Genomic DNA, 24,447 nt, shown 5'->3' with positions numbered 1-24,447 from the left:
GGAGTGAAAAGATCTCTAATTTGAGGGAAGGAGAAAACAATGGCTGAATATGACTGAAAACAGACCAACTTGCTAAGTTGCCTCTGCACTCTGTTTTTTCAAAACTTGAATAATTCCCTGTGAGGGTCCTGAGAAACACCCCACCTTTCTGGACTGCTGCACCTGGGACCTCTGCCCACGATGCTGGCGTCTCCATGTAAACTCAGGTCCAAACTTAAACTACATTGTAGATGAACCTGTATTCAGTTCCATCTTTGATCTTGTCTCCTGGACCAATGCTGAAGGTAGCTTTTCTCATGGCCCATTGTCCATGGGCCATGTCTCCGTGGATGGACCTTGGAGCTGTCTTTCCTTTTGCTACTGACCAGAATCTCTGTATGGACCTGGTTCATCACCTCACTTCCTCTGGGACTGCAGATGGGTCCTTCCTGAGCTGTACTGTTGGTTGCTGTCCCTGGCCTGCTACCTTGCTGCTCCTTTGTTGCCTTGCCAACCTGGCTTCCTACCTTGACCCTGGGTCTGCACTGTTTCTGCAGACTCAGTTGAGGGTGACTAGACCATCACAGGGTTCACCATCACAGGGTTGCTTCCCCTGAGCTGCTGGACTCACCCTGCGCCCTGCCTGTGCCTGCTGCTATGCTTGGCTGCCTGTTCCCCTGACCCATGAGAGAAGCTTGGTGCTCCCTGCTTGGAAAGGCAATCAGAGCCAATAATATTCCCCTTTATATTAGTGGAAATATAATTTATTTCAATTTGCTCAAAAAATCATCCTCTGGTTTGATAGACCATTCTGAAGGCTGCAGAAATCAAGCTAAATCTTCTCTTACACCTCATCAAGTTCTAGATTGGCAGTGAACACAGACACAGGTCTGTGTTCACAACTCAGTCCTGTTCTAACTAATAAGGGAAGGAAAATTCTCATCCACTTCAAAGCGAGAAGGAACAAACCTCAGGTCTCAGTCCTTGAACCAAAAAGAAGATGACAAAAGCTGTCCCCTGCAGAGCATATAACCAATAACTGTATTAGTACAGTTAAAAATTTACTTAATATGTCCATACATGGAAGTTAATTAAAACTACTGTTATTTTATAGAATTATAAACAGAGTTGTAAATATTTAATTTTCCTAAGTAGTTTTGAAGCTTATTTGCCCTCCTTCTCTTCCACACAGATGTGGAAGGCTAAAGTCCTATGGGAGTCTGGTGAAAAACTATTTCTACAATTTGATTTTGATTAGTGAAGTTCAGTGGGGTATAATTTGACAAATTACTGCCACTACTTACAGAAAAAAAATAAATCTCTTACCTCCATTATCTTTTAGGTGCAGTGCAATCTTGGTGTCATCTATAAAGGAAATTCAGAGTTAGTTAAACAAAAATGCATTTTTCTAGGTCATGAGTCATTTTAGGAATCAGTTTCTAATGTCAAAGAAATTCCACAGCTAGAAAATTATTTGGTACTCAACTCAATGAGAAGTAGATTATGGTGTTTCTTACACTGAGCATTACCTCACCTCCTTACCACTAAAAAAATCATTTATGAGAGTGTACAGGAGGATTCAAAATACTAGTAAATAAGGGTACTAGAGTCTGTCTCATAATGTTTACAAATAATTCATTTATGTTACATGTTCATACATATCTTGAGCATTCTGTCATATTAAGGATTATATGACCCAACATATGATAATAAAGTAAGACAATTACTTAGTTCCTCTTCTAAGAATCATGAAAAAGTCTACCAATATTAAATCATATTAATTTCCATATTCCTCTTCTTCTTGTGAATTTTAATGAACAAAATGCCAGGGAATATTCCTTTTAATGCAGACCAAACACTGTACTGACAGTTTCTAAACTTTTATTGGTGCAAACAAAACCAGACTTTCTTATCAGTAGATTCCCACTTTGAAATGCCTTCAGCTCAAATTTTCCTGTCAGAGGCCACTTGGAAAATTTGCCTGTACTTAGTACCTTTTCTTCTGTTAACATACAGTGTCAACAGACAGACGCAAACACACTTTATAGATGTTCTTTGATTGATCTGATATAACTTTCCTGCCCAGCTGAATTTTCTCCCAAAGCAGGAAAGCAGGATATCCCAAACCCAGAAAGGCAAGATTTAAGTAGCCAGTGGAACAAGGATGAGAACTGATGCACCATCGCTTACCCAGTTAATTCTGTTCAGAAGCCTAGAGAAACTATTTCACAACAACAACAGTGAGCACTACATGAAAAAAACAGTGTCAACTGACTGAAAAAAAGCAAACAGGCATATTTCAAAGACATTTTTAATTTGGATTATCTATAATTTTCACTTGGCTAAATAGAATACCTAAAGGAATTAAAAATCCATTAAGTCTGTAGTGGGAGTTGCTTCACTAACTTTAATAGGGCTCTCTACTACTGCTATTTCAGCAGGTTTGGACTATGGTTTGATAGTAAAGGAATATGAAAAACTCATTGTAATCTCAGGTTTTCCAGAAGTCTGCCTGACTTGCCTTTGCTTCTCCAGCATCATCCCCTCCTCCAGCCCTCATCCCCTTGCACCTTACTATTGCAAGAGTGAGTTGCAAATTAAAACCTGTAGCAGATATTGCCTTGACTGTGATTTCCAACTCCTTCCGCTGCCTCAGAGAAAAAAGGTCAACACGAACACGCATACTTAAAGGAAATAAATTTCTTTTTGACTTCTAAATGACTTGTTTGGACTATAGAATAATGCACTGTATACACGCCACCTTCTGTGGGCAGGCTAGTTGGAAGGTGGGAAGTGGTGGATCCTCTGGTGGTTGTTAAAACTCTGAACCTTGTGGTGGTTGGCAGAAGGGTGGTGGTGGAGTATGGAGGTGTTTCAGTTGTGTCTATATTCTTCTCACAGATCTTATCTTTTGCCTGTGGGGAAACAAGAGAAACAAAGAAGAGAAAATTAAAGTGGAGACTGCCACTGAATGAAGAACTTAAGCATGGACAAACTGCTGGAATAAAGTGAATTATAACAGAAACCCTAAATCAAGAAATTTCAAGGGCTTTTTCTTTTAATTTTCTTTTTTTTTTTCCTTTGAAGTGCTCTACACTGCATTCAGTAACATGTATTTTTTTTCATTTATCTGTAAAATTTACAGCTCTCAGTTGTTAATGACAAGGTTTCAAAGTCTTCCCAAATATTCAAGCATGTTATTATTTTAACATCTGAGATTATAATTCATATTTTTACTCTTCTATAATGAAAACTCACTGCCATCAATACAGGTGTCATAACATATGTTGAAAAGGATATGTGGGAATTAAACTGCAACTCTTCGTAGTGAACAATGTGTAGTTAAGTGGAGCATTTAATTTGGCTTTGCATGAGGTTATCACAGAAGAACACACATATATGTGTAAAATGTGTGCATGTATTCAGCCTATAGAATATTTATTTACTACAACAGAGCAAAACATTCACTATATGGCTATTAATTCTACATAATATTAAAATATCATGTATTATTTGTATCTATAACAATTATTATACAAAATATATTCTAAATATAAACTATAATAATAATGAAGAAAATTATTGTAATATATTAGCACACTATAAATAATAGTCATCATCATCTAATAATTATATTTTATTTTCATGGGCAAATGTTTTGATACAAATCTTGAGTCTGTTTTTTGTTGAGTTTTTTTTTTTTAATTTCTGGACATTTTTAAAATTCTGCAGATGTAATGAATAATTCCTTTTATGGATCACACAGATTTGCAGGAAAATATATCCAACTAACCTGCAGCAAATATGGGAGCTGCACTTAACTCCTGCTGTCCTCATTCATTTTCATAAGAAGCAGAGTCCTGCAAAGCCTGTTCATTTTATTGAGATCTGACTGTCAAAACCCAGTGGGTCCTGTCTTTCTTTTAATATGCACAGGTATTTTATTATCCTTTGTTTTACCAAAAACAATATATTACATTAAAGAAAGGTATCAGTGCCTGCAGGATAACTATTCTTCAAATTTCTTTGTGTTTTTTCTTGAAAACTGCTGGTAATTTCACTGATGCAATTAAATAAAAATTTAGCTCAAAATATATATTACAAATAAAGAAACCCTGTTATGAGAATTCCCTATATTCATCCTCTTTAGTGAAGGCATCTAAAATTAACCATTGTATGTTAATTATTGATCCTTCATTGAACTCTAGCAGTCAGCTCAGGTGTAATTCTGGAAGATGCTAAGTAAACTGTTGCTTCTACTCCAGAGCCTGAAAGCTGGACAGTGAACTGCAGTCAAATAGACTGAAACCTTGCAAATTAACTTATTAGTTTCTCAGATACACGTAGTGTATCGATAATTTCCTCTCAGATTATGTACTGAACCTTGGAGCACTAGCTGGACTGAAACAAGAAAGGAAAAGCAGAATGGGATGCTACTGTCCTGCAGAAAGCATGCTTTGACTAACTTCATTTACAAGCACAACTGAGTCCTAGCTAATTATAACTGGATTAAAGCCATACAAAGGTCATGTACTATAATAACACACACTCCCACTAACTTTTGTCTTATGTTCTTGAAGAGGTTGCTCTTCACAGAAATTTTGTTCTTAAATCAGCAGATTACAAACTGCAAAGCTGAAGCTTCAAGGCTATGTAACAAGGCAGCAAGTAGGATGCAGTTATTTTGCAATTACAGTTATAAGAAAAAAAATAATTCTTCCATTAGTCTGGATTTATGCCATCACTTCTCTTTGCTTCTACTGAGAATAAAATAGAATGTGCTTTTCTAACTAGACACTTGGGGCTTTGTTTTGCCCTGAGTTTCACCTGACATTACACTTCAGAAGGTCTATGTGGCTGAAACTCATGAGAAAATTTAGCCCCTTCAGCAAAAATTGAAAAATAACTGCTCTTTTTTTATGGTCATCAGGAGATTAAAAGTGTCACAAATTAATTTGTTCCTATTACCACAATCCCCAAATAAGAAATAAGAAAAATGAAAAAAAATCCAAACCAACTCCCAAACTAAAAGTCCTTATAAAGAGAGGGCACTGGAAAAGAAACACCAGCAGCATATTTATATATGTGTCTTGAAAATGAACTGCTCTGGTTTAGGAGTACCCAAAATAAAGTACCTCCTAGAGGAGGTTTACAGTCCCTGTTTGACAGCCTACCACTACCACAATCAGAAATCTTTCTCATCCTCTCACTGCCTCCCCATGAAAGGAAATCCAAATGCCCTGTAGGTTGGTTGTGTGAGGGTTTTTTAAATTTTTTTAAAATTTTTATTTTATCTCTTTGATTTTTCATCTGTGTTATGTCTTCTGTACTAAATGATTTGACCAGATTTCATAATCAAAATACAATACCAGTTTTGCACTCAAAATTACTCTAGTTTTTTGAGGTGAGGAACATCACAGTTTCTTCCCCTTTCCCAGTAAATTCAAAGATCTAAAGGAAAATCAGCACAGGGACACTGTTTTGGAGTAGGCTTTTTTTTTTCCTCCGTTTTTGTTTTGTTTTGTTGTTTCTGTTGTTAATTTAATTTTTAAAAATTATTTAAAGCATTTTCTCAAGGATAAAAATTCAATTTATATCCATTTTATTCTACCAAATGGAGAGTGAAATTGCTCAGTCTATTCTTCTTTATTATGTATTATAGTATTTCCCCTGAATAATAAAGATAATTATAGAATGTCTTTGGCCTTGAAACCATGCTTCATAATCTGAAGAATTTAATCAAAAGCATCATATCTATATAAGTTGCCTCTGATGGGCTGAGGATGTAAACTACTCACATACCTCTTCAGGGCAGCCACTGTCTACCCAATCTTGCCGGTGACGGTCAAATCCACTGGAGCATCTTTAAATGATGAAATACATAGAAGTTGTTCCAATGGAAATAGGAGAAAAACAAGAATAAAAAAGGAAGGGAGAGGAACAGAAGAGAGTGACAGAAAGAATAAGTAAATGATGTGATTTAAAATTCATATGATTTATGTCGTATCACTTTTATTCAAGATACGGTTTGTTACACTATGAGTCACTCCTTTAATCCACTTCTTTGAAAGGTGCTTCAATGAATGAGGCTTTACTTTAGGTTTTTCAATTTATTTATAGCTTTTAAATAGGAGTATCTTCCTTCCACTGGCTAATTATTCTTAAGACTGCACTGACCCACAGTATTTTTAAGTTTGATGTCAACCACAGGGATGTACATTGGTTTAATTATTTTTTGTCCAGAATTTGCAGGAAAAATTAATCCCACAAAGGATGCAGTGAACTAGTCACTGTTTTTTCAGTCAAAGTGATCTGAGACATCAAAATACACATATACCAGTGTGATCAATGCTCACAGCTCCTCTGAACACTCTTCACTACAATTAGAGAATACCATACAGCTGTTTCTACCTCTTCACTAGATGCAGAAAAATTAAATTGTGTGTACATTTCTTATCAAATTAGGTGGGTTTAATAACCTGTCTACAATATACTTTCTCATTTGCAATATGTAACAAAGAAATTTTTAAGAAACATAACACTTCAATATAATGACTCCCTTGGCAATCCCCATCTCACAAGAGTGTTATCAGTGGTTATAAAGTTAGGTTTTCCTAGACAACATCACAAACAGAAAGTATTATTAAAATGACAAGCAAATAACTAAAGAATGATGTTCAACTTTGAAAAAGATTCTTCCCAGTTAGGGTGTTTTTTATTTTGGAGGGTTTGCTTTTTTTTTCCTGCATTCATTTCCTGCAGTATTTTGTTATGAGACAAGGTGATGCCATTGTACAACAAACAACTTTCATGCTGTCATTTAATAAGATCAGACAAGGAAATAAGGCCACTGTTATGGTTAGCTATATTTAAGAGGTAATTTTTTGTTCTCAAAGAATTGAAAGATGAAAAGACATGCCAAGTACTACCCTACTTCAACCAAGGTAAGCAGGTGCATTTAGAAGAATGGAACAGTGGAATAATTTTTACAGTAGGAGAGGATGTTACAAGAAGATGTAAACAATGTTAACAACATGCTTGGGATAAGACACTTCTCCATATGGTTATTCTAAGCACAATATATAATGTCTTTGAGAAAAGTTTTTGAGAAAATGTTCATTTTTTTGTTATACTTGCACTGATCCACATTCCACCATTCACAATATTACCAAAAAAAGTACCCCAACACTAGCAGGTGTCAATTATCACACACTCTATAGCAACTGACTTCTCCAAAAACCTACAGCAGTAATGAAGAATGATGTCCAAACAAGAAATGTGTTCCAAAGAAATAGAGATCTCCTTCTCAATGCATGAGGCCCCCAGCATAGGCAGGACATGGACCTGCTGGAGCAGGTCCAGAAGAGGGCCACAAAGACGATCACAGGATTGGAGCAGTTCTCTTATGAAGACAGGTTGTGAGAATTGGGGTTGTTCAGCCTGGAGACAAGAAGTCTGGGAAAACCTTATAGCAAACTTTCAATACTTAAAGAGGGCTTGTAAAAAAGATGGAGAGAGATCTTTTATTAAAGCCTGTAGTGACAGAACAAGGGGCAATGGTTTTAAATCGCAAGAGAATAGATTTATATTGGACATAAGGAAGAAATTTTTTTTCAATGATGCTGGTGCGTCACTAGAACAGGTTACCAAAAGAAGTTGTGAATGCCCCATTGGAAGTGTTCAAGGTCCAGTTGGATGGGGCTTCTTGCAACCTTGCATTCAGTGCAAGATGCCCCTGCCCATGTCAGACTGGATAATCTTTAATGGTTCCTTCCAACCCAAAACATTCCATGAATAAAGGTCACTGCAAAAAGTGTTTTCTTGATGAAGGGTGAATGAATGAGTGCTATGCTGGGAGCTGAGTGCTGCTTCTCCATCTCTGTGGTGTTCTGTCTCCATGAATGTTTGAAAGAACCAGGAAAATCTTACTAAGCAAGAAGAAATGATGACATGACATTCCAGGTATGAATAGGACATATTTTTTTTAGTCTCCCCTACTTTTCTCTGAAGTTTGAAGAACTTCATTAGCAACTTCTGTGTCCATTTCAAATCCAACTGTACTTAGAGCTAGTAAGGATTAACAAACTTTTATCCTAGATTTTATCTTGTATCTAAGTGGTTTCCAATTTAAGGCTCCAAAGATTAAATGAATAAAAATGTATCCCAGGTGTACTCATTTACAGTCCTTAAATATTTTCTTACAAACTACTGAATTATGGTGGTGACTAATATTGCTGGGGTTAATTTCTTTTTCCTAGGCATTAACAAACTACCAAAGATTGAATGGAACATATAAGGACTTGGAATGCCTCTTTCAAACATGTGAGGCACTCTTGAGATGACTCTTTCTTAAAAAACACTACATTAAACCCGGAGCACTGTTTATTTAACATTTCCTACTGATGCACAGTGAGTCCAAACAATATTATCAGAAAGCAGCTTTATCAGGAATGAGATAGGCTCCAGGCAAACCTGTTTGTGAACTTCCTTTGAGGCATATATCACGAGATGTCAGCTACAGCAGCTATTATTATTGCTGTACTGTTGATTTAGAACTCTGGAAACTGGCATTTCAGCACACCACCCGCTTTACTGATTGCGTTTTGTAGCATGGTGATAATTCCCTGTTTCCATTAAAACATTGGAGCAGATTTGATTAGCTATGCTGTTTATGCCATCTGTCAACATGACTATTTTATAACAACTTCATTTTCAAGTGATGACCGAACTCAGCTCCTAGGAAAGCAATAATAAAGATGTTCTAGGAAATGAAAATAGGGACATTCATGAAATGTAAGGAATTTCAGGATTTGTGTGGAATGCTGGAGTACTGGCTCAGGGAGGAAAGAGAGAATTAATGTGTCTGCATGTGTAGCAAAGACAATTTGGCATAACTGATGCAGCTGAGTCCGAATAAAAAGAAAGTCAAAAGCCTTTCAGTGAGCTGTATGTAGCCAGAAAGGAGTTGGAGATGCCATCCTATCTACCAAATGCCATTTACTGGTATTTGGCAGAGAATATTTAAAAGATGTGTTCATGCAGTATATGACGGCTGCTTCTCTTTGAAGAGAGTTCAATAAGGATTAACAATAATGAATCAGATAACCTGTATACAGAAAATTCATCAAGGTTTATCATGTAAGGCTAAAAACATAACAGAAAATTATTGAGAAGGAAAGTGACAAAGTCTATATGGAAAAATCTTTTCACTAGGTTGAGCTGATATAATACAATCAAGAGTATTAAAATGCACAACACTTGTCCTTTAAACCTACCATTCCCTATTTTTTTTGGTTCTGTAGGAGCATGTAAAGAATGGATCCCTGGGACTGAAGGGCATTCCAGAAATCTGAAATGATTTTGTAAATACCATGTAATGATTTAGCTCAGTTAAAATGCTTATTGACTCAGCTAAATAAAAGGTTAATCCGGAAAATTAAAAAGGCTTTCCTGCCTTTAACCATTAAAGAAGGACCATCACATTATGAAAAGATTAAAGCACTTGCTAGAATGTTTGCATTACTAGAAGAATTAGAACATTTTAAAGTGGAATTTCTTTTCAAGTTGAAATAGGAAGCAAAATATAAATAAATAAATAAATGATCTATTAAAAAACCTAAACTGGAGGTCATGAACTTTGTGTCTCTCCAACTGAAAAATAACCCTAATTATAAAGTGATTTTTGGAGGAAAAAAGATTTATCTTTGTGCTGTGTCTGGTTTTGCCTCTCTTTACCACAGAACAGGCTCCAAATTGTTCTTTCATCCTTCAAATATTACTTTCTTGTCCCACTCTGCTGTCTGGGCAAAGACTGAATTTTCATGCCTTTATTATTTTCCACTTTCAGATGCAGAACTTTATCACAGCTTGAAATGCTTATGAGGTTCTGGTGAAGTGTCACTGTGAGTGACTGTAGTATGCATTTGTAAGGTATTTGAATGGTATTTGTGCTTATCACCTAGTTCAATACACCCAATCATACATCTGAATTCAAGAATAAGTGTGTTCTCTGCATTTATCCTTTACTTAAACATTGCTTAATGAAACTGTACTTTAGAATAGGATGACAATTTGATTAGTCAGAAGATTTGCTCCCACTTTGCTGTTGTAGAGTAAGAATAGCTAAGATGACTAGCTTAATAAAAGGATTTTAAACATATGGCACTACAAACAGCTTGTACTATTTTAATGTTTATGACAAATTTGAATATAACTACTAAGGCATAGTTAATAGTCAATGCAGCACTGAATTCCATCATTGTCTTAAGATTACGTACTTCTTAAAATTTAAAACATTCAGGTGATGCTAAGGAGGATCAGAGTGGCATAAAGTCCAGCAGTCGATCTTCAACCTGACAAGGGTTCCACAATTCTATGGGATGGAAAATTTGAAAAAATATAGCTACATGTTCTGTAATGTAATCCTGCAATATCATATAAACATAGAAGTGAACGATGTTAAAACCCGAGCTGTTATTTTACAGAAAAAGACTGAACATGATTAAGCCTCAATATTTGTAACTCTGACACAACATTTGAATAGGCAGTAGGAAATAAGGACACCCATAGGGAATTCTTTCTGTTGAAAGAGGCTAAGAATAAAAGTGGGATAAAAGAAGTAAGTAGTTTTATTTCCAATTCAACTAGAAAGAAAAGAAAAAATTGTGGTTAAAGGAAGACTTGGCAAAGTTCTGATTAAAGAAGAATAGGAGGATATTTTCTATAAATTTAATGTCAGTTACAACAATAAAGGAAACATGCTGAAAAGCAGATAAAGAATAAAAAATAAGCTTTTGTTAAAGGCTCTGCTTTGAATAGCTAGAAGGAAAAAGAAAGTGTAAGAGGAACACCTTAGAGACAAATTTATGAGATTATGGTACCAGAATTTCCAAGAGAATTATCAGAAAATAATATCAAATATGTTCTCTGGAAAGGAAACACACTGAGATTAGTCTCCAATACTAGATTACATTCACCACTGCTTTTGACTTTCTGCATTTGTACCTGCACCAGGTACAAATAAAGGGCTAATAGCAACAGAAGTTAGCAGGGAATTCTGATCCGTTGGCATTGCTACCTGTTACACACTAGTAGTTTCTCAGGGTGCAAGGCAGAGCTCTAAAGTACTACTGGGTGTAGTATGCTTTGGTTAGTGATCGTAACTAGCACAATTAATCCCCCCTTTCTTACATTTACAAGGTTGACTGAATTCTTTTCTATCTTTGAATATTCAGCTGATACTGACAAACTCAGAAGTATAGTTAGTGTCACATACCCATTGATTTTGTCTTGTTTTTAAAATAAAAATATGAAGGTCACCTTTGGAGAAAGTATTTCCTTTTCCGCTTTAGAGATAAGGAAACAGAACATCAGAGATATGAAAAAATCAGCTGAGATAACACAGAATTTGTAACAGAACTTAGAGTTAAGCCCAGATTTTCTGAAAACCAGATGAGCATACACTAATTCACAGGTCCTATGTTTTCCATAGTACTCCCAGACATATGAATTGTAGAACTGGGAATGACAGTTAAAAACACCAAGCCTCAGGTGGAGTGCACCAAGGTACAAATCTCATTCACACATTGGTCATGCTCTCCTTTTTATTCATATACTATCACTGGGATTTTGCTCCTTTATAAAAAACCACACTGATAACATTAATTCTGCAGTTATATGGCCTCACCTTGAATATTGTGTGCAGTTTTGGTCACTCAATATAAGAAAGATATTAAGCTTTTAGAGAGTGTTTAAAGGAGGGCAACGAAGACGGTGAAGGGCCTTGAGGGGAAGCCGTATGAGGAGGGGCTGAGGTCTGTTCAGCCTGGAGAAGAGGAGACTGAGGGGAGACCTCACTGCAGTTACAACTTCTTTGTGAGGGGAAGAGGAGGGACAGGTACTGATCTCTTCTCTGTGGTGAATAGTGACAGAAACTGAGGGAATGGCCTGAAGTTGTGTCAGGGGAGGTTTAGGTTGAATATCAGAAACAGGTTCGTCCCCCAGAGGGTGGTTGGGCACTGGAACAGGCTCCCCAGGGAAGTGGTCAGAGCACCAAGCCTGACAGAGTTCAAGTGTTTGGACAATACTCTCAGGCACATGGTGTGACTCTTGGGGGGGTCCTGTGCAGGGCCAGGAATTGGACTTGATGATCCTTGTGGGGGCCTTCCAACTTGGTATAATCTATGATTCTGTGATTCTGTGAAGTAGAAGAGTCCTTGGGACAGGATGAAAGTGGCCTGGTGCCTAGAGATGGTCTGAAATAGGGCTGTTCAAATTTCTGTTATGACACATGAACCCGCAGCAATCATACAATATATAACCTGGCTGATTCAGTACTAGTGGGCATCAGCATCTGAGCCTTTAGAAAGAGAAATTCAGTAATGTTTTAATTAGGCTAGGTTACTGCTCCTGTTATATCTCATTCAGAACCCTAAAAAGACTAAGAACCTGAAGGAAACAGGACCAGTGACAGGAAAAGGAGGCATACTATGCTACACTGACTCTACAAAAGGCAAAGTTTATATGCGAAAAAGCAGGAGAGCATTCTGCAAAGCAACATACACAGTTTTGAAACTGAATATTCATTCTGCATTTGTGGAAAGGAAGGGTGAATTAGGGCTAAGAAAAAAACCTGTTGTAATGGTTCAGTTAACTCTTCAGATAGAGAGCAAAAAAGGGAAGGACATGAATCATCCTGTAATTAGTTGTGTTCAAAGAAACTCAAGTTCAGAAAGTTTTTATTTCCCAGACTAGTATCCTAATTGCAACTCATTTTTTTATCTAAAAGTGAGTAAGATTCTGAAGTCAACATTGAGCAGGAACAGTCAGCAAAACCAAAGAATTACAGAACTGTTGGGGCTTCTCAATTTCTTAATTAATTGTACATATTAATATCAGTTCTGATATCCAGTGGAAAATCTGGTTTTGTCAATGTTTTATAATAATGTAGATATTGGAAGAGTTAGTAGACCTAAAGGTAGGGAGAACTAAAGACATAGTGATGCATAAAAGACCTTGATATTTAAGGAAGAACACAGATAAAACTTTACTTATTTCCCTGAAACTGGGAATATCTCTACATGGAGGTTTTACAGAGTCCTCACTCTTTAGGTGACTGGAAAGATTGAGAATATATGTATGCTATAAAGAATCTTCAGACTACACTGAGAAATTGAACAGTTTGCCTTAACAAGTTTTAATTTCAGATAATCCAAACTTTATGAAGAGACATGCGAATTTCAGATTTGTCTAAATAAATTTTTTTGGCAACTTTATATAGGAATGTCTGTAGCTATATGTAAAATTTAAAATATGCTAACAAAAAGTAACTTTTCATATATGGCCCTTCCTTAAAGAGTGATATCTAGGAGGCTATGAAGCAAATATGATTTCAGTGATGCTCAAGTTATATTGAGGAGTACAACCATAAGAGGTTAGCACTTCTGGAAAGCAGTTAAGACTATTGTGATCATTCTGTCTACAGTAGTACAACAAACATGGCTAGAAATGTTCCTTGGCACTGAAGGCTGTTGGCACAGAATGGCCTATGTCTGAACAAGTAAACTCTCTCAACCTTGAAAAGAAGGAGGCTGCATGTAAATTGCCAGCTGGGAGTAATCCTTGGAACAGTCAAACTCCTGTAACATTCCTGGGAACTGTTGTGGACAGTGCTCCTGGGCGTGGACTGAAATTGCATCAGGAAACATCATAACTCTTTTAATGGTACAGAAAATAGTTTTAAAATTCCCAGGAAGCTTCCCAGGCTGTGTTTAATTTGCAATACTATGTAAAAACATATGTGGTATGGGAAGATGAACTATATCTGTACTAGTGACTGGGGCTGCCATTCTGCATTATATTTCAATGAAACAGAAAAATTAGAGAAAAAGAAAATTAGATTAAGTGCAAAAAATTTACATTAAAAAAATCTTGATTACTTCAATTAAAAAACCCCTTGACTTATTTTATTTTTTTATCATTGTTTTATTTATTTCCCTTGTAATGAGAACAAAGGAAATTAAGACAGCACCAAAAAATTGGTGGAAGATGGATTTCTCCATGGTGATGCAGTGGGTTGGATGCTTATATGAAGGGAAAAAAAATAATGCTTCCAAAAAAGTGGATTAACATTCATCCTATAAAGTATCCTAGAGTCAGGTGTGATAGTTTGGGCTGTTTCCACATTTGTGTCCTGAATTTTGACATTTCCTGAAATGTTTTGTTCTCAGTTTCTGTTTCACCTTTTTCTTTTTTTTTTTTTTTTTAAACACTTGGAATAAGGAAAGAAAGGTGCAGTTGAGGAAATTATTATCTACACCAACAATTTAGGTTACAATGGTTAGGTGGTATCTGGCTTCTGTAATATAGCCTCATAAGTTTTCAAATATTTAATAAAAGATATAGAGCAAGTAATTTCTCAGAACGTAACATTTTCTGACAGTTCAGGAAGGAGTCGGGAACTACAAATTAAATTAATCTCAGACACGAAAGGGAAGAAATCTGAGACCTTATTCTTCACTAAATTAATGTTCTACTAAGAGGACCTATTGGAAAAAATGCACTTACTGCACAATTATTATTTTTGCCGATCCATTAATGAACCTTTTTCTGTACCTGAACTTATCTGACAAATTCTCCTGAAGTCATAAAGCTTGGGTTGGTCAAATTTGAGCATTTTCTAATGCATCATTTTTGGGAAAGAAAAGAATTCCCAAGTTGTTCACCTGTTGTAAGCAGTCCGTTGGAAGAGAAGGTAAGACAAACTGCAAAATAGCAGCAACACTGCTCTATGTACAGTAATACATAAAAACATTGCAAAATGAGAAACTATAGATAACAGAACTAACCTATTATAGTACTATCCTATCTTTTTTGATTCAGAATTCAGTTAGGACTAGAAAAACTAATTTGTTTAATCAGAAGCAGCTTACCTAGATATTTGGCTCAAAACCTGGAGAACTGCTGTTGTATGGCCTAGCTGCTCTCTTGAGAAACTTTTCTCTTTCTTCCTCCCTTAATTTCATATTAGATCTCTGATGGGTTTTTCTCTCCAAAGTAAAAACTTATATCCTACCATATTTGGTTTGAGTAGTGACCATGAACTATGTTACAATCCACTGTTTTCATTACTGAAAGAGAGTCAGCTCACTTATAACTCTTCCAGTAGCACGGGAATAGTAGTTAGTGTAGAATAGTATAAAGAAATATATATGATAATCAACAGAGAGACAGTTGGATAAAAAGATCAGTAGTTTAGCAAGTAAAGGTAATTCTTGCAAATTAGTGTTATTTAGGTTAAGGAAAGTTAGCAAATTTCAGAGGTGTGAAAAAGAAATAAGCTGGGACTTTACACCCAAAAGAAATGGAAGAAATGGTCTGAGTGTCAGGAATATAATTTGAGTAGGGTAAAAATTATGCTGTAGACAAGATGATAAGGTATTATCTCATTGTTTTTTGTTATGATATGTTATAGTGAGCAACCAAAGAGAAGTTTGAGACCGTGACTTCATTCCTCTGTCTTTGAACTTGCCCTCATAGAGCAGTGGTTCCTACCAGAAGACGTAAAAACCTTCTTGAAGGCCTTTCTCTCAATTCAGGTAAAGTAGGTACAATTTTTGCCTTAGGTGGCAACTTCCCTCTCAGTGTTTTTTTAAGTAGTCTTTAGTAATTTGTTTAAGTAACCATCCTATTTTTTCTATTCTCATTTGTGTTCTGTATTCACCTAATCATCACCTATCTATATTTCCCATTTCACATTACATGTATATGGAAATTGACATCCTAACAATTTTGCATTATAATTTATTTATTTATTATAGTGCTTTTAAGTATAAATCTTTTAATTTGTTATCAGCAAAGCCTGTTTATTTGAAATGTGTCCTTTCTACTCTTTGGATTATACATTTAAAGCCTAACAGTTACATTAGACCACCACTTGAGACACTTATTTGGGAATCAGACAGGCTATAATGCCTAGTATAGGAACGCTGTCTTAAGACAGCCTTCACAGGACACAGAATGATGACCAAAAGCCTGAGACAAGTTTCTTAAAATGTCTAGGATATGTATAAATTGCATCCTAAGGCACATGTCTGTGGAACCGTTTCATGGACGAGTATTACTTTTCACTGATCAAATAGGAACATGTATGAATTCAAATTTAGCTATCAGTGTAAGAAATGAACAGATGAAAATGAAACCAAACACAAAAGAATTTAGGGCTGTGGTGTAACTGAATGTGGTGTAGTTCTCTCAGAAAAAAAAAAAAAAATTAATCCCAGAGGGAATGCTTCTCTAATACAGCAGGGCAACGCATATTGTAATGGCTATCACACTCAGCATAAACAAACAATGAGGAATTAAGTCTGTACTCAACTCGGTTGCAAATTGAAAGATTTATGGCCAGCACAGAAGTTACAGTTCTAGATATAAATGGTTCATCAAAGACTGGGCTTTGTCTTATTGTTCTAATGAGGCAAGTGAAGAATAAATAAACCACTACTAGTGTGTAAAAGAATTGCAAAAGAAATTTCTACAGGAAAGATTTCTATTACCTACCTATTTTTCTAGTGTTTTATCGCTATGGTATCTTAGGTGCATCTGTGAATTTAAACACGGAAATTAAACACAGATACTCCATAGAGGTCAATAACTAACCGATCCCAGTTCAGGGGTAGAAACTGGAATCGTTATTGAAGACGGGCTTCGCAATATAAGGGTCTTGGGGGCAGGACACATTAATGAGGAGGACGGGTTATGCTAACTAGGGGATGGATTATGCCAACTAGAGGATTACACAGTTTTCTGCTACAGTTACAAGGTTAATATTTTCCCTTAGCTACAACCACATGGGGGGAAAAGAACAAAGGGGTCTACATGGTCTGATAACATCATCAGAGTCTTTCCATATCTTGCTGCAGGAGACAGGCCAATCAAATCAACATAGTTAAATATCAATAGGTCTTGTGAGGAAGTTCCTCAGAGTAAGGAGTTTCTCCCAGATCCTGCTGTCCATGGCCTGCTACATAATCCTTTTCTGCTGATATCCGAGTTTCGGATTGCTACATCAGTCCGATCTTCTTTCCAAATTAATCAGGAAAAATAAATATTCTCCAAGGTATATATAGCAGGTGGATTTCTTCTTTCCCTCCTCTCAATGAGATTTAGGTGCTTAACTGTCCTCTGTATTTTTGATAACTACTTTCTGCATTTAAAACAAAACACTTTAGGAATGTGACATATTTGACAGACCTATATGAAACAGACTTTACATTAAGGTCATAGAAAAGTCCAGACAGTCGTCTTTTCATATTAACTGTGATGTCTATATCTTGTTCAAGTTATGTTGCAAAATTGCACACCACAGAAACCTTCAGAGTGGATAATGAACAGAATTTCTAAGCTCCAGAAGAAACAGCAACATCTCCAGCAAAGGATGTTGCTATGAGCATCTAGCTAGTGAAACCAACCTCAAATTTTGAAAAGCAAATGATATGGTAAGAAATAGCAATATACAACATGAGTAGTGTGAGTGATGTGATTTAAATAAATCACTGTGTTTACACCTAGATTAAGAGTCTTCAAAATGCTTCCCTGTCTTCAGGCCCAGGATTTAAAAGAAAATATTTTAATAGAAATATTAGGATTTCAGAGAAATGAGAATTGTAGCAATCTTCTGCTTATTTTCTAGAAACAACTTAGAGTTCTATAACCCAGCCTTGAACTTCTTAAAAATCTGCATCGGTTATATGCATAACTGTAGTACTCATGTTGTTCTGAGTTATTCAGGGAAACAAAGCAAGGTATGCATACGTAAAAGTTGTGACTAATGCTGCAGCTGTAAGAAAACTGGCTAGTTTCTGTATGAAAGCAGGATTCAAATTCAATCGGTAGATATCAATCTGTTAATGTTAGGGTAAAGATAGTTTTAGGGAGCTGCTGAAAACATCAGTGAGTACACTGGAGAAGAATGTGTGGAGAAAAGAAACTTAAGGAATGAAGCCCATGAGTAAAAGTTCTAGTAGAGCAGGAAAAAGCTCAGGTGTTTGTCTTGAAAAAGTATTCCACATATTGCTCAGGCAATCTGAGTCATCTGTTTTGAACCATGCAAGGGGATGATTCTACTCTAGTGGGTCCTGCCCCATATCTGGTGAATTGGCTGGTCTTGCTCTGACTTGTGCTAAGCCCCCAAGAGCTACTTCATATTCACTTGGGTTCTGTTCAGAGACTGAGCTTTTAAGACTTATTTGTATTAAACATAGGAATTATTCCAGAGAATCTGTACTCAAGGGGAATTCCAGAAATTCCATAATAATTCCACAGACTCCAGCTACTAACAAATTCCAAGCTTAGCAAAAATGTAGAAAGGCTATTAATCTGTTATTTATTCATATATGAATCTCAGTGAACAGCAAATTCTTCTGGCTGCAAACTAACTTTCAATAAAAACATATGATGAGGTCAGGATTATGTACGTTCCTTAACAGTACTTTTCAATGTACTGTTATGTACAGTTTACATGTACATCTTTACTGTTATGCATTTTTATGTGCACCTTCAGGGTCACTGAAGCTTACACTGTCTTCTAAACAGAACTGCCGTCACACTTGAGAATATCTATTACTATGTTCTTGTGAGGCATTTTTCATCAAACAATACCATCAATGCTTTGTTCATTAAACACTTTCGTGCCACTTTCTTTTCTTACTTTACTCCCATCAGGCTTGCCATGCATACAAAATTCTCAATTATTGAATGCTAATTTCCTCACAGTTTCTTGCAGTCCATGAGTGTAAATTAGCTTGTCAAATTAAGAGCAAGCAGCTCGGAAAGCATTTGAAGAAGCTGGGTGTGGAGCAATTTTTTTGCTCAATAAGGTATAGATCTATTTATTGTATCTTTCCTATCAGTAATGTATCGGGGTGACAAATTTACACATTCATTCTTGATACATTTGTTGCACTTGATTAAAAGAATCAATTGATGTTTCAACACAACTTTTAAAACAGAAGAAAAATACGTTGCATTTTAATCAGAGCAACTCTGACAAATAGCCATAATTTCTGATTCTCTGGTTTGCAATATGATTGCTTCATAATCAGCAAAGAAGCAATATACAGGTTAGAAAAAGAGTAGTGACATCATTTGTCATTTATCAGAGGGTAAATTTGACCTAATTCAACAACCCAGCTGCTAAGACCCAGGTGTTAGGTGTAGCTGTGTTTCCATATAAAACCACTCCAGGACAAAGAACTGCAGTAGTGGAATACAGACAGGCAAAAAATCTGGGCATATTTCTTTTGCTTTTTTTTGAAGCAGTGGTATAATCAGTAAATTCATGAAGTAAGACACACTGATAGAATGCAACGTATTTAACAGAATACACTATATTTTAAACCTCTAGCCCTTCTTAAGCATTTAAAATGAGATTTGCCTTGTCATTTGTATATGAAACTATTACATTGATTGGATTATATATGCTCCCTCTGGTGGTTTACTTAATCCATACAAATGCCTCATTTTTTTTTTAGTTTGTAATTCAATGGCTAAGATACTGTAGCCAACTTTGTAATAACAGCACACTACTGTCAGTTAGTGTTCGGATAAAAAATGCTTGAGTATAAATCAGCAAGTCTTTCTGCCATCTTTTAGTTTGAAATAGCCCTAAAGCAATGGAACAAAGAAAATTAAAACCTCAAATGGTTAAAATGAGAAAGTATTTAAAAGTGAGCATTTTGGAAAAACCTAATGGCCTTATGATGGAATGATAACATCAGTGGACAAGGCAAGGTGTATGGATGTCACCTCTCTGGAATTCTGTAAGGCCTCTGACACAGTCCCCTACAACATCCTTCTTTCTAAATTGGATTGATATAGGTTTGATGGGTGGATGGTTTAGAGGATGAGGAACTGGTCAGATATTTGCATCTAGAAAGCAGTGGTCAAAGGATCAGTGTCCCAGTGGTTTCAAGTGCTGTCCCTGAGGGGTTTGTACTGGGACCAGTGCTGTTTAATATCTTCATCAATGACATAGACAGTGGGATTGAGTGCACCCCCAGCAAGTCTGCAGATGACACCATGTTGAGTGATGTGGTTTGCCTTTCCCTGCTTCTGTAGTGGAATCTACAACCTTCATTGTGGTGTCAGCTATCAAATAAAAGCTAAGGAAAATGTAGATACCAAACAGTAAGGCATGTGTGGAGAAGGATCCTGTGTTTCTTATTAGGATTTAATTATTTTCTTTTGTAAATCAGGAGGTTTATGTAGTTAGAATGATAATGATATCTGTGCTTTTTTTTGTAATTCTGTATGAAAGATGCTTTGCTTAGCTGATAAATATTTAGATTACATAAAATTGTTATTTATACTACACAGTTTTTATGAAAATAGATCTTGTCAGCTGGGACATACAGAACAACAAACAAAAAACCTAATCCTTTTCCTCTTCCTAATATTAAAAATTTCCAGATGCAAACTCACATTTGAAAACTAACTAAACATGTCTCCAATTTCCTTCTAAAGGAAGGATAAACAAACAAGACAATTCAAACTTACTCAGAAGTTCAGAAGACAAGTAATAGGCATTCATTTTTTATCTCAATTACTATAAGGGCTCTATGGAAAACTGTCACTGTTTTCTTAAGAACTGCAGGTGGGTAAAGATTCTCCCTTCCCTGCTTTCCAGCTAATCAGCAAGGAATGCAAAACAACTTGTTTCTTTATTATCTACTTAGATGGGAGTAGTGATCATAACAATAAAAGCTTAGAAGTGTCAAGACTTAAATCACATTATTGCTACTATTCCCAGACACGTTTCTGATTTTTCACTTTGCTCAGAACATGTTCCACAAAACCCAGCCATAACCTTTCCATTTATATAGCTAGTGCTGTTGTTGGCACACAGAATTAAACACTGAAGTGAAATGCATCACGAATGGGATTCTTTCATATTTTTTTTAGCTCAAGATTGCTTTAGAGCATAAGAAGCTTTGGGAGCTGTGCATACACACATGGGCAAGATGACTCTTCCTAGAGTGCCTGGAGTGTCTTGGCTCATCACTACACACAGAAAGTCCTGGAATTTGTACAGTCTGTTTCAGGGCACCTCTCAAACAGGGAGTTTACACTCTATGGGTCAATACCATAAACTGATATGATTTCAAACCAGATTATTCAATGCATATTCTGGAAAACAGAGACTTTTAAGGACAAGAGTGCATTTAAGCACTTAACATGAGCAAGAACTCTTTGTGAACTGGGACTCCCAAAGCCAAATCTCACTTCCCTTGCAGATCCAGGAAAGTCCCCAGAGGGGCTGCCTGGACAGCAGTGTCAGGAGTTAACCTTGACTCTCCAGCCAGCCAGTGCCTGAGGGTAGTGTAAGTGATCTGAGCTGGAGCCATGCAAGGAAGTTTCAGTGCTCAGGCTTACAGATCTGCACATCTAATGGGCCATTCTTCAGGGCTGACTTGTTTTCAGAGGACCCATGTTCACTTACCTCCTATGCCTCTGGGGGTTCTCTGATCACTGACAGACTTTTGTGTAAAGGGCAGTGTCAACCCTAATGAGTAAAGGAACTTCATGGGACTCAGATTTCACTGCCGAGTCCTGCTTAGACTCAGCTGAAGATCTTTCCTCAGACAAAATGTTTGAACCTTAGAGACCTTTTTGGTCTTAGATTCTTAAGTCCAGATTTTGGTGAAAAGATGCTCTCTTATTCTGCATAATTTCCCTTGAAAACCTAAGTAAGTCTGCCAAAAGAACCTCCTTGTGGATCTAGCTATTAGGGTTTTGGGTGCTCTCGGTATAAGGTAGAGAGTTTTGAGGATTAAAAATTTGAGTATAGGCACCACACAAAAAGTGGCTGATGTTGCAAGGAGCAGGAGATATTTTTATCCTGCATTAATGAAGTAAAGCATGAGACAGTCAAAGCATGAGTCTCCAGCCTGCACAGATTGCGAGAATGGGCTCTTTGTCTGCTTATTTCTGAATGCACTGAAATATCAGCTTCATTTCACTGCCCAAATCTGAGACTTTCCCGAAGCTCATTAAAATAAAACCATCAATATCTAGAAAATATTTATTGGACAATTAACTTCAAATATTTCCAAGGGAACTCACTATTTCAGCATATGTGAGCAAATTTTACAAACTGAAACCATAAAATAACAGCAAGGTTTGTCTTAAAGCTTCCAAAAACTTTTCTACAAAATGATATCTCTAAAAGGCAAGCTATACCAAATGCCTAGAGTATAAAACATTTTCAGAAGCATAAGTATATGATATAAACAAATCTAACATTAATGAATTCTCCCAATTTTTACATGTCAGCAATTCAGAGATAACGAAGACTAAATGATCCAAGTTTCAGCCACAGGTGACTCTTATGGGACAGATGCTAAAGCACTTCTGGCATTTTACAGACATAGATCCGGTGTTGCAGACATACCATCTTAGGTTCCATATTTGTAGTTAATCTCTTTTTGAACAGTTTTACTTATAAAACAATTATGAAATATACATAGTTAAAAAAAATTAGCTCCTAGTGGGATGCTTCAGCTGTTGAAGTCAAAAGAAAATGATGTGCCTTTGCTTTAGTTGTGATAAAATTGCATGACACACATCATGTTGGATTTCAGAGTGGATACTTTGATGACCCCTTATGAAAAGTCAAACGGTGATTTAAGCTTGTAGAGAGTGCAGGAATGGAGGATTTTGCCCTGAATTACATACAAAGTGAGTCTGCCTCTCCAACCATTGCAGAGTTTGCACAGCAGCTGGGCTGAAGTTACAGGTAGGAAACAACCCACTGTTGCAGGATAAAGCTGTTTTCATTCCAACAGATTGCCCACATGGGGGAGAACAGTTATTCTGCAATCAGTGTGCTGGTCAATTTTCCTTGTGCAGTTACAGGTTTTAAATAATTTTATTTTTTTTCTGAACAACTATACTTTGCTGTGTGAATGATTAAATATGTGGATTACATTTTATGCAAGGAAAAAAATACAACCAAGATGGTGCTCCTGATAGTAATGTTGTTCCTTGTAATAATGTTGCTGGATAAATGGCATAATGAGTTCCTGAGAAAAAAGATTTGTAGAATTAGTATAGAGTTTTGTTTCTCAATGGGTATGTGTTTGTTTGTAACCCACACAGAAGGCCGGCTGCTCTGGAAGATCTCACTTGAGAGCACCAAACTACTACTGCAGCACCACAGAAGGAATATCACTGCGTGTTCCAGCCATATCTGACCCTTATTACTGCCTCGGTCCCCACACTACCAAACAGGCATTCTCCCTCTGTAGAAATCTGAGTGCTAGATCAGTTGATAGATAATTGGTACTCTGAAAACCAGTCATTGACAGTTCAAAGCCTTCTTCAGGCTTTTGCACCAAAGGCTAATTGGCTTCCCCACCCTGGGCTTTGCCTACAACCAAGAGAGATAGTTTTGGCTCCTCACTTCCTGGACCAGCATATCCAGTCAGCTTTGTAACTGAGAAGAGTTACTCCTACTTCAAAAAGCCCTACGAGCACCCACTTGAAAGTGAACAGTAAATATTAATTTTCTTTGTACTCCAGGCACTTCAGAAATGTCTAAATTAATACTTCATTTAATGCTGTGCCCTTGTTTTTTCAAGCTCATTTTATTCTACCACAGCAGAGCAACATATATCATAACAGGAGATAAAAGTCTCTGTTGATTTACAAGGATGGTGATTGAAGAGCAGTGACACACAGAAAAACCAGGATATTAGATTTTCTTATTGAGCAAATGCTTCTTAATCAGACGCAAAAAGAACATTTTAACACAGCAAATTTATTTTTGAAGGGAACAAAACCACAGTGTGGTACTGAAGCAAATGATTCTTAGTATTCTCCTGTGATCTGGACATCTCCACTGAGAATGGAATAAGATTTTTTTATCTCCCTAAAATAAATAGACACACTGAAAACCAGCAAGTTAAAAAAAGAGAAGCACTAGACTAGAAGGCAAGAGAGAGTATCCAGAACTAGAAGGGAGCAGAAAATTTTCAAAGCTGAGAAAGGAACAAGTCCTTGTCACAATAATCCTGCAAATGTAACTAAATAAACGTTCAGTCTTCACATTTTGGAGAGCAGGTTGCCTCTTTTCACAAAATATGTAACCACTTAGTATTTTAGATCTCTTTGTCTCTAGAGCTGAAATAGTTAAAATAAACTGCTCATTTCAGAAGTTGGAGGAAAGTGGCCAAAAAGGTAATGAGGCCTGAGGCAGACATCATCATCAAAGGCATGTTTCTGGAGGAAATAACAAGTTAAAAAATAAGGTGTAAAATCTTGTATAAGATTAAGAAGTACTGGGGACTGGACCACAGCCTCAGTGGTCAAGTCCCAGATGAACAAAGTCATGAACAAAGCACTCTGATCTCACAGCTGGCTCTGCTTTGCATGGGAGGTTAGTCTAGATGACCTTTAGAGGATCCTTCTATT

The 24,447-nt window shown here is 36.5% G+C and overlaps 1 protein-coding gene across 1 annotated transcript in view; it reads right to left on the bottom strand.

The window, feature by feature from the left end:
- PLXDC2 (plexin domain containing 2) overlaps positions 1 to 24,447 on the bottom strand; it is a 253,250-nt gene that overhangs the window by 21,882 nt on the left and 206,921 nt on the right. The window contains 3 exon segments of the mRNA XM_032701298.1: positions 1,306 to 1,344; positions 2,741 to 2,894; positions 5,782 to 5,842. Of these exon segments, the coding sequence (XP_032557189.1) occupies positions 1,306 to 1,344; positions 2,741 to 2,894; positions 5,782 to 5,842 (254 nt within the window).

This window comes from Chiroxiphia lanceolata, chromosome 1, assembly GCF_009829145.1.
Source record: "Chiroxiphia lanceolata isolate bChiLan1 chromosome 1, bChiLan1.pri, whole genome shotgun sequence".
NCBI classification, from domain to species: Eukaryota; Metazoa; Chordata; class Aves; order Passeriformes; family Pipridae; genus Chiroxiphia; species Chiroxiphia lanceolata.
This window is presented reverse-complemented; position numbering and strand designations above follow the sequence as displayed.